Genomic DNA, 12,229 nt, shown 5'->3' on the forward strand with positions numbered 1-12,229 from the left:
ATGATTAGCACAGATAATACAGGGGGCCATGGGGAAGGAAGTATAGCACAGAGAAGACTAGTAGTGATTCTCTATGCTGATGGACAGTGACTGTAGTGGGGTATGTTGTGGGGACTTGATAATAGGGGGAATGTAGTAACCACAGTGTTGCTCATGTGAAACCTAAGCATAAGATAAGGTAAATCAATGATACCTTAATAATGAAAAAAAAAGACAGCACAGAGGATCACAAAGAAACTAATTAGATTGAACACAATTATCATACTATTTTAACAATTTGATATAGTTATATATGTATTCTTTTATTAATATGGTTAATATCAAGATCTAGAGATCAATCTTTAGTACTCAAAATTTGAAGTTAAGTGTAAATAATATTTTGAGTTACTTGTAATGACTAAAGTCTGCTTTGAAAATATCTCTGATTTCTGTTAGTGACAACACTAATTCTACTATTGAATTGCCTACTGTATTAATTTCTTGTGCTGCTATAATAAATTACCACAAACTTAAAAAAAGAAAACCCTAAAGAGTCAACCAAAAATAATTAGAAAAATAATTAGAATAACCACATGCAGCAAAGTTGCAGAATACAAAAACAATATTCAGAAATCTGTTGCATTGTTATATGCTAACAATAAATGGGCAGAAAGTGAAATCAGGAAAGTGACTCCATTACAATTTCATCAGAAAGAATAAAATACCTAGGATTAAACCTAACTAAGGAGGTAAAAGGCCTGTATTCTGAAAACTATGAGTACTGATGAAAGAAATTAAAGAAGACACAAGTAAATGGAAAAATACCCCATGCTCATGGATAGGAAGAATCCTGTCAAAAGGCCATGCTGCCAAAAACAGTTTACAATCCCTATCAAAATACCAATGACATTTTTGAATGAACTAGATCAAATAATCCTAAAATTCATATGGAACCACAAAAGACCCTGAATAGCCAAAGCAATCTAGAGAAAGAAGGACAAGGCTGGGGGTATCACACTTCCTGATTTCAAGCTATACTACACAGCAAAAGTAATCAAAACAGAATGGTAGTGGCATAAGCACAGACCCATAAATCAATGGAACAGAATAGAGAGCCCAGAAATAAGCCCACATATATATGGTCAATTAATTTGTGATAAAGAAGCCACGAAGATACAGTGGGGAAAAGACACTGTCTTCAATAAATGATGTTGGGAAAACTGGACAGCTACATCCAAGAGAATGAAACTGCATCACTTTCTGACTCCATATACAAAAGTAAACTCAAAATGGATCAAAGATGTAAATGGAAGACATGAAACCATAAAACTCTTAGAAGAAAACATAAGTAAAAATTTCTTGAATATAAGCATGAGCAATTTATTTCTGGACACATCTCCCTGGGCAAGGTAAACAATAGTAAAAATGAATAAGTGTGACTATATCAAACTAAAAAGCTTCTGTACAGCAAAGGACACCATCAACTAAGCAAATAGGAAACCTCCAGTGTGGTAGAATATATTCATAAATGATTTATCAAATAAGGGGTTAACATCCAAAATATATAAAGAACTCTATGACTAAAGATCAAAAAACAAATAACCCAATTTTAAAAAATGGGTGGAGGACCTGAATAAAAATTTTCCAGAGACACACAGATGGCCAGCAGGCACATGAAAAGATGTTCAACATTGCTATTCATCAGGGAAATGCAAATCAAAACTACAATGACACATCACTTCACACCAGTCAGAATGACCACTAGCCAAAAGGTAGTAACAAGCATTGACAAGAATGTGGAGAAAAGAAACCCTCCTATGTTGCTGGTGGGAGTGTTAACTGCTGGAGCCACTGTGGAAAGCATTATGGAGGTTCTCAAAAAACTGAAAACAGGAAAAGCATTTGACCCAGTAATTCTACTAATAGTAATTTACTCAAAGAAAACAAAATCTCTGACTCGAAAAACTTTGTGCACCCCTATGTTTATCACCACATTATTTACAATAGCCAAGATATGGAAGTAACCAAAGTATCCATCAATAGATGAACAGATAAAGATGTGATACATAGAGGAGGCAGAGCCAAGATGGCGGCGTGAGTAGAGCAGTGGAAATCTCCTCCCAAAAACACATAGAGCTATGAAAATATAACAAAGAAAAATCTTCCTAAAATAGAGACCACAGGACACAGGACAACATCCAGACCACATCCACACCTGCAAGAACCCAGCGCCTTGTGAAGGGGGTAAGATACAAGCCCCAGCCCGGCGGGACCCGAACGCCCCTCCCCCCGGCTCCCGGCGGGTGGAGAGAAACCGGAGCGGTTTTTTTTTTTTTTTTTCTTGGCGAGCGCGTTTTGGAAGCCTTAGAGGGACGGGCCCCCGTTGCTGGGGAGGCAGGGTGGCGGGACCGGTGAGGAGGTGCCTGGGAACGGCGCCGGAGGACAAAGAATATCCCGCGTTTCTCCCTGCGAGACCTGGGGGCGGGTGCCTGAGACCGGTGCCTGAGGACGGAGGAGGTCGCGCGTTTTTCCCCCTTTTTTTTTTTTTTCTCTTTTTGGCGAGCGCTTTTTGGAAGCCTTGAAGGGACGGGGACCCCAGTGCTAGGGAGGCAGGGTGGCGGGACTGGTGAGCGGGTGGCTGGGACCGGCGCCTGAGGACAAAGAATATCCCCCGTTTTTCCCTGCGGGACCGGTGGGCGGGTGCCTGAGACCGGCACTTGAGGACAGAGGAAATCGCGCATTTTCCCCCTTTTTTTTTTCTCTTTTCTGCGAGTGCTTTTTGGAAGCCTAAAAGGGACAGGGACCCCGGTGCTAGGGAGGCAGGGCGGCGGGACCGGTGAGCGGGTGCCTGGGACCGGCACCTGAGGACAAAGAATATCCCGCATTTTTCCCTGTGGGACCGGTGGGTGGGTGCCTGAGACCAGCACCTGAGGACGGAAGAAATCGCGCGTTTTTCCCCTTTTTTTTTCTCTTTTTGCAGAGTGCTTTTTGGAAGCCTTGAAGGGACAGGGACCCCGGTGCTAGGGAGGCAGGGCGGCGGGACTGGTGAGCGGGTGCGTGGGACCAGTGCCTGAGGACAAAGAATATTGAGCGTTCCTTCCCTGCGGGACCGGTGGGTGGGTGCTTTTTGGAAGCCTTGAAAGGACAGGGACCCTGGTGCTAGGGAGACAGGGCAGCAGGACCAGTGAGCGGGTGCCTGGGACTGGCACCTGAGGACAAAAAAAAAAAAAAAAAAAAATCGCTTGTTTTTTCCTTTTTTTTCCTTTTTTTTTTCTCTTTCTTTCTGTTCCCTCTCTCATTGTTGCTGCTGTTGTTTTGGTTTGGAGAGTGCTTTTTGGAAATCTTAAAGGGGCAGGACAGGTCACATAGACCAGAAGCAGGGAATCTGGGGATCTCTGGGCACTCTAACCCCCTGGGCAGCAGGGAGCACAGAGGCCGCTTACGGAGATAAATAGTCTCCTGGCTGCTCCCCCTCCAACGGGGTTCCACCATTTTGGAGGAACAGCCCCAGCCAGGCCAAGCCCACAGCAACAGCGGAGATAAACCCCAAAGCAACTGGGCAGGAAGCAGAAGCCCTGTCTGCGCACAGCTGCCCAGCACAAGCCACTAGAGGTCGCTATTCTCCCAGGAAAAGGCTACAAACCAACAAGAAGGGAAGCTCTTCCAGCGGTCACTTGTACCAGCTCTGCAAACCATCTCTATCACCATGAAAAGGCAAAACTACAGGCAGACAAAGATCACAGAGACAACACCTGAGAAGGAGACAGACCTAACTAGTCCTCCTGAAAAAGAATTCAAAATAAAAATCATGCACATGCTGACAGAGATGCAGAAAAAAATGCAAGAGCAATGGGATGAGATGCAGAGAAAAATGCAAGAGCAGTGGGATGAAGTCCGGAAGGAGATCACAGATGTCAGGAAAGAGATCACAGAAGTGAAACAATCCCTGGAAGGATTTATAAGCAGAATGGATAAGATGCAAGAGGCCATTGAAGGAATAGAAGCCAGAGAACAGGAACGTATAGAAGCTGACATAGAGAGAGATAAAAGGATCTCCAGGAATGAAACAACACTAAGAGAAATATGTGACCAATACAAAAGGAAAAACATTCGTATTATAGGGATACCAGAAGAGGAAGAAAGAGGAAAAGGGATAGAAAGTGTCTTTGAAGAAATAATTGCTGAAAACTTCCCCAAACTGGGGGAGGAAATAATCGAACAGACCATGGAATTATACAGAACCCCCAACAGAAAGGATCCAAGGAGGACAACACCAAGACACATAATAATTAAAATGGCAAGGATCAAGGACAAGGAAAGAGTTTTAAAGGCAGCTAGAGAGAAAAAGGTCACCTATAAAGGAAAACCAATCAGGCTAACATCAGACTTCTCAACAGAAACCCTACAGGCCAGAAGAGAATGGCATGATATACTTAATGCAATGAAACAGAAGGGCCTTGAACCAAGGATACTGTATCCAGCACGACTATCATTTAAATATGATGGTGGGATCAAACAATTCCCAGACAAGCAAAAGCTGAGGGAATTTGCTTCCCACAAACCACCTCTACAGGGCATCCTACAGGGACTGCTCTAGATGGGAGCACCCCTAAAAAGAGCACAGAACAAAACACACAACATATGAAGAATGGAGGAGGAGGAACAAGAAGGGAGAGAAGAAAAGACTCTCCAGACAGTGTATATAACAGCTCAATAAGCGAGCTAAGTTAGGCAGTAAGATACTAAAGAAGCTAACCTTGAACCTTTGGTAACCACGAATCTAAAGCCTGCAATGGCAATAAGTACATATCTTTCAATAGTCACCCTAAATGTAAATGGACTTAATGCACCAATCAAAAGACATAGAGTAATAGAATGGATAAAAAAGCAAGACCCATCTATATGCTGCTTACAAGAAACTCACCTTAAACCCAAAGATAAGCATAGACTAAAAGTCAAGGGATGGAAAAACATATTTCAGGCAAACAACAGTGAGAAGAAAGCAGGGGTTGCAGTACTAATATCAGACAAAATAGACTTCAAAACAAAGAAAGTAACAAGAGATAAAGAAGGCCACTACATAATGATAAAGGGCTTAGTCCAACAAGAGGATATAACCATTCTAAATATATATGCACCCAATACAGGAGCACCAGCATATGTGAAGCAAATACTAACAGAACTAAAGAGGGAAATAGACTGCAATGCATTCATTGTAGGAGACTTCAACACACCACTCACCCCAAAGGATAGATCCACCGGGCAGAAAATAATTAAAGACACACAGGCACTGAACAACACACTAGAACAGATGGACCTAATAGACATCTATAGAACTTTACATCCAAAAGCAACAGGATATACATTCTTCTCAAGTGCACATGGAACATTCTCCAGAATAGACCACATACTAGCTCACAAAAAGAGCCTCAGTAAATTCCACAATATTGAAATTCTACCAACCAATTTTTCAGACCACAAAGGTATGAAAGTAGAAATAAATTCTACAAAGAAAACAAAAAGGCTCACAAACACATGGAGGCTTAACAACATGCTACTAAAAAATCAATGGATCAATGAACAAATCAAAATAGAGATCAAGGAATATATAGAAACAAATGACAACAACAACACTAAGCCCCAACTTCTGTGGGATGCAGCGAAAGCAGTCTTAAGAGGAAAGTATATAGCAATCCAGGCACACTTGAAGAAGGAAGAACAATCCCAAATGAATAGTCTAACATCACAATTATTAAAACTGGAAAAAGAAGAACAAATGAGGCCTAAAGTCAGAAGAAGGAGGGACATAATAAAGATCAGAGAAGAAATAAACAAAATTGAGAAGAATAAAACAATAGCAAAAATCAACGAAACCAAGAGCTGGTTCTTTGAGAAAATAAACAAAATAGATAAGCCTCTAGCCCAACTTATTAAGAGAAAAAGAGAGTCAACACAAATCAACATAATCAGAAATGAGAATGGAAAAATCACGACAGACTCCACAGAAATACAAAGAATTATTAAAGACTACTATGAAAACCTATATGCCAACAAGCTGGAAAACCTAGAAGAAATGGACAACTTCCTAGAAAAATACAACCTCCCAAGACTGACCAAGGAAGAAACACAAAAGTTAAACAAACCAATTACAAGCAAAGAAATTGAAACAGTAATCAAAAAACTACCCAAGAACAAATCCCCGGGGCCGGACGGATTTACCTCGGAATTTTATCAGACACACAGAGAAGACATAATACCCATTCTCCTTAAAGTGTTCCACAAAATAGAAGAAGAGGGAATACTCCCAAACTCATTCTATGAAGCCAACATCACCCTAATACCAAAACCAGGAAAAGACCCCACCAAAAAAGAAAATTACAGACCAATATCCCTGATGAATGTAGATGCAAAAATACTCAATAAAATATTAGCAAACAGAATTCAACAGTATATCAAAAGGATCATACACCATGACCAAGTGGGGTTCATCCCAGGGATGCAAGGATGGTACAACATTCGAAAATCCATCAACATCATCCACCACATCAACAAAAAGAAAGACAAAAACCACATGATCATCTCCATAGATGCTGAAAAAGCATTTGACAAAATTCAACATCCATTCATGATAAAAACTCTCAGCAAAATGGGAATAGAGGGCAAGTACCTCAACATAATAAAGGCCATATATGATAAACCCACAGCCAGCATTATACTGAACAGCGAGAAGCTGAAAGCATTTCCACTGAGATCGGGAACCAGACAGGGATGCCCACTCTCCCCACTGTTATTTAACATAGTACTGGAGGTCCTAGCCACGGCAATCAGACAAAACAAAGAAATACAAGGAATCCAGATTGGTAAAGAAGAAGTTAAACTGTCACTATTTGCAGATGATATGATACTGTACATAAAAAACCCTAAAGACTCCACTCCAAAACTACTAGAACTGATATCGGAATACAGCAAAGTTGCAGGATACAAAATCAACACACAGAAATCTGTAGCTTTCCTATACACTAACAACGAATCAATAGAAAGAGAAATCAGGAAAACAATTCCATTCACCATTGCATCAAAAAGAATAAAATACCTAGGAATAAACCTAACCAAGGAAGTGAAAGACTTATACTCTGAAAACTACAAGTCACTCTTAAGAGAAATTAAAGGGGACACTAATAAATGGAAACTCATCCCATGCTCATGGCTAGGAAGAATTAATATCGTCAAAATGGCCATCCTGCCAAAAGCAATATACAAATTTGATGCAATCCCTCTCAAATTACCAGCAACATTCTTCAATGAATTGGAACAAATAATTCAAAAATTCATACGGAAACACCAAAGACCCCGAATAGCCAAAGCAATCCTGAAAAAGAAGAATAAAGTAGGGGGGATCTCACTCCCCAACTTCAAGCTCTACTACAAAGCCATAGTAATCAAGACAATTTGGTACTGGCACAAGAACAGAGCCACAGACTAGTGGAACAGATTAGAGACCCCAGAAATTAACCCAAACATATATGGTCAATTAATATTTGATAAAGGAGCCATGGACATACAATGGCAAAATGACAGTCTCTTCAACAGATGGTGCTGGCAAAACTGGACAGCTACATGTAGGAGAATGAAACTGGACCATTGTCTAACCCCATATACAAAGGTAAACTCAAAATGGATCAAAGACCTGAATGTAAGTCACGAAACCATTAAACTCTTGGAAAAAAACATAGGCAAAAACCTCTTAGACATAAACATGAGTGATCTCTTCTTGAACATATCTCCCCGGGCAAGGAAAACAACAGCAAAAATGAGCAAGTGGGACTACATTAAGCTGAAAAGCTTCTGTACAGCGAAAGACACCATCAATAGAACAAAAAGGAACCCTACAGTATGGGAGAATATATTTGAAAATGACAGATCTGATAAAGGCTTGACGTCCAGAATATATAAAGAGCTCACACGCCTCAACAAACAAAAAACAAATAACCCAATTAAAAAATGGGCAGAGGAACTGAACAGACAGTTCTCCAAAAAAGAAATACAGATGGCCAAGAGACACATGAAAAGATGCTCCACATCGCTAATTATCAGAGAAATGCAAATTAAAACTACAATGAGGTATCACCTCACACCAGTAAGGATAGCTGCCATCCAAAAGACAAACAACAACAAATGTTGGCGAGGCTGTGGAGAAAGGGGAACCCTCCTACACTGCTGGTGGGAATGTAAATTAGTTCAACCATTGTGGAAAGCAGTATGGAGGTGCATCAAAATGCTCAAAACAGACCTACCATTTGACCCAGGAATTCCACTCCTAGGAATTTACCCTAAGAACGCAGCAATCAAGTTTGAGAAAGACAGATGCACTCCTATGTTTATCGCAGCACTATTTACAATAGCCAAGAATTGGAAGCAACCTAAATGTCCATCTGTAGATGAATGGATAAAGAAGATGTGGTACATATACACAATGGAATACTACTCAGCCATAAGAAGTGGAAAAATCCAACCATTTGCAGCAACATGGATGGAGCTGGAGAGTATTATGCTCAGTGAAATAAGCCAAGTGGAGAAAGAGAAATACCAAATGATTTCACTCATCTGAGGAGTATAGGAACAAAGGAAAAACTGAAGGAACAAAACAGCAGCAGAATTACAGAACCCAAAAATGGACTAACAGGTACCAAAGGGAAAGGAACTGGGGAGGATGGGTGGGCAGGGAGGGATAAGGGGGGGGAAGAAGAAGGGGGGTATTAAGATTAGCATGCATGGGGGGGAGGGAGAAAGGGGAGGGTGGGCTGCACAACACAGAGAGGACAAGTAGTGACTCTACCACATTTTGCTAAGCTGATGGACAGTAACCGTAATGTGGTTGTTAGGGGGGACCTGATATAGGGGAGAGCATAGTAAACATAGTATTCTTCAGGTAAGTGTAGATTAAAAATTTTAAAAAAAAAAAGAAAGAAAGAAAGAAAAGGGGGATTACTCCTTAACAGGATAAAACTATTGGTAAATCAAAGATCAACGCATGCTTTAAATATCCTTAATGTTGATCACTTAAAGGGTGTCAGATGATCAGCTATGGAGGTACTCTTTTCTGATAATATTCCTTTCTCTTAATTAAAAAAAAAAAAAAAAAAAAGCAGTTACTGTGTGCTGACCTCCAATGAGTTCTGCACAGTGGTATAGAGGGCATGTCAAAGTGTGGGCAAAGGGTCTGTTTGTTTCTACGCAGAAGATCAAGGCCTAGCTTGGATACCCAGAAAATGAACTAAGATACGATATGAGGAGGAGCTTCCGGCATCAGCACTCTCTGGAGGACTCGTGCCGGGGGATGATCATCAAAAAGCCTCCACAGGGATCCGGACGATGCTGCGGTTGTGGCTGCATCCAGCCCACCGTCTCCTGGACTTGCCATAAGAAGGAGGAGGGAGATGTCTAGGCTGGCATGTGCATACAGTGAGACAACGAATTTGACTGGATCTGTACTGTTGGAACTCAACCAGGAGTTGGGAGGGGTGCAAGTTGTAGCACCCCAAAATCTCATGACTATAGACTATCTATGGTTAAAAGAACATATGGGATGTGAACAGATCCCAGAAATGGGCTGCTTTAATTTGTCTGATGGTTCAAGTACAGTTGGAAAATATCCATCATATCATAGATAAATTTTCACAAATGCCTAGGGTGCCTAAATGGTTTTCTTGGCTTCACTGGAGATGGCTGGTAATTATAGATTTGCTTTGTTTATGTCACCGTATTCCTATTATGTTAATATGTGTGTGCAAATTAGTTAGTAGTTTAAAACCTATACATACTTAAGGTACTATACAAGAAGATATGTCAAAGAAATAATCAATCCTCCCAAGTTTCCTTCATATGCTACATCTATAGCTTTTCTTCTTCCTTCCTAATTACAAACCTTAAATAGAATTCGTGCCTCATATCGAATTTACCGAGTATCATAATTCCTCCAGGTGGTAAAGATACCTCGAGACAAGTGCTGGGCATAGAAGCCACAGGGCATAAATCTGCAAAGAAGTAAAAAGCTAACCTTTGCAAACAATATGGCTTCTCTCTCACTTACCAACTTTACATTTCCCTGTATGGCCCCGGAAGATGACTGGTTAGCCAGAGACGGGTAAGATTCCTCAAGGGAGGAACAACCTAAGACAGGCACAGTCGCAGGGGGGCCATCAGGTGAGAATTTGGGGATCAACAGAGGTGAGGCTCAGAACCTCACCCCCCCTGCTTTGAGAGAAATCTTCTGCATCCGTGGATGTCTTGCTGCCCTTGTCTAGCCTGGATTAATACTTAGTCCATAGGCACACACCTGATCATCTGATCATCTACATTTGCCTTCTTACAGCACTAAACTATGTTTTCTACCTTTATCTTGCATCTACCTACCACTTCAGCATTTTATTAAAAATAAAAATAATAATAATAATAGGAGAAATGTGGGATCAACATATAAATCAAGTACAAAAATCAAATGAATATTCATATTTGACCTGATGGTTTATAGGTCATATTGCATGATCAAAACCGAAAGTTTCTGTGATGAATGCCCTTGTACTGTTCACCATGTAAGAATTTATTCACTCTGTAAGAATTCGTTCACCATGTAAGAACTTGTTCGTTATGCTTCAGAAGATTGGAGACTGACGAGAATTAGGCTTGAGATGGATTAATGATTGTACATTGAGCATTGACCCCCCTATACTGAATTTTATTGTTGTTAACAACCATTTGATCAATAAATATGAGAGATGCCCTCTCAAAAAAAAAAAAAAGTGATATATACACATAGTGGAATATTATTCAGCCATAAAAAGGAAGAAATCCTGCCATTCACGACAACATGGATGGACCTAGAGGGTATTATGCTACGTGAAATAAGCTAGGTCGTGAAAGACAAATACTATATGATTTCACTTATATGTGGAATCTAAAAACAAAACAAAATGGATAAAACAGTAGTAGACTTACAGACACTGAGAAGTGACTGGTGGTTATCATGGGAGAGGGGTTGGGGTGGTTGGGTGAAATAGGTGAATGGAATGAAGAGACACAAAATCTCAATCATAATATAAGTTGGTCACAGGGATGGAAGTACAGCATGGAAAAATATAGTCAGTGGTTCTGTAACATCTTTCTATGTTTACAGATAGTAACTGCACTAGTTGGGGTGAAGATTTAATAATGTGTGTAACTGTTGAATCACTGTGTTGTTTACTTGAAACCAATATAATATTGTGTATCAACAATACTTCAATAAAAAATTGAAAAGGAGAAATAATACATCAGTACCTCATACAGTGCCAGGCATATAGCAAATGTTTAATAAATGATAACAGTGGCAATAGTATAAATAATATTATTATTAATTTATTCTACAAATAATGACTGCCTACTATGTAAGAGTCAAGCATTGTTCTAAGCACTTAGGATATAGAAGTAAAGAAAACAGGCAAAAAAGCCTGCCCTAATGGAGTTTACGTTTTAGTGATTATTGTGAATGATTTCTATGTTCTGTACACCATCTCAAGATTAGTGGCAGTAAACTAGGACAGAATACTATTTCTACCTCCAACCTCAGCTAGAGCTCAGGGTGCAAAGTAGTTGGGTTCAATTCTGGTTCCCAAGGCATTCCCAGGCACTTACCCTCCTTGTGGTGAGCCAGGGGCCGAGGAGCTGGTCTCTTTATGTGGAAAGGAGCCTTAGTGGGCCCAGAGCCTGGCACAGGTCCATTGGTGGCTTTTGGTATGGTCTTGGTCCCTCCATCCTGAAGCCTGGACACCAATTTCCCCACATCCACCTCAGGGCATGACTCCAACTTGCCATCTGAAACAGGCCTGCTTGGGGACTTCCTCCCAGGATCAGCTTCCGTACTCCTTTGAATTGGTAGTTTGGGGTATTGTAGCTGCTTGTGGGGTTCTATACTGCTGATGATAGTGCCATTGGGCATGTGATATTGGATTTCATCTAGGAATAGTTTGTGCAAAAAGGGAATATTAATGATAACCTTGATCACCTTTTCATTTTTAGACTTGCATGCATAATACTGAAAAATTGTGCACATTTTCTAAGGAGCTATAATTGTGGAAAAAATCAACAATATCTGACAAAATCAGTCTCTACCCCAATTTATGTGGTGTCACAGTTCCCACTGTATAGGGAATTCACTTCAAGATCTGAGTATGATTTTCACCAACACCATTCTGTAGAACCATAATTCACCAAG

The 12,229-nt window shown here is 40.5% G+C and overlaps 1 protein-coding gene across 16 annotated transcripts in view; it reads right to left on the bottom strand.

Annotated features, from left to right (window-relative positions):
• OPHN1 (oligophrenin 1) overlaps positions 1 to 12,229 on the bottom strand; it is a 665,513-nt gene that overhangs the window by 184,615 nt on the left and 468,669 nt on the right. For all 16 annotated transcript variants that reach the window (XR_005061052.2, XR_005061051.2, XM_037017099.2 and 13 more), the window contains one exon: positions 11,650 to 11,970. Coding sequence is in view for 14 of the 16 variants with exons in the window: in XM_037017099.2 (XP_036872994.1) it covers positions 11,650 to 11,970 (321 nt within the window). In the remaining 2 variants the exon portion in view is untranslated. The remainder of the gene's footprint in view (positions 1 to 11,649; positions 11,971 to 12,229) is intronic.

Source organism: Manis javanica, chromosome X, assembly GCF_040802235.1.
Source record: "Manis javanica isolate MJ-LG chromosome X, MJ_LKY, whole genome shotgun sequence".
NCBI classification, from domain to species: Eukaryota; Metazoa; Chordata; class Mammalia; order Pholidota; family Manidae; genus Manis; species Manis javanica.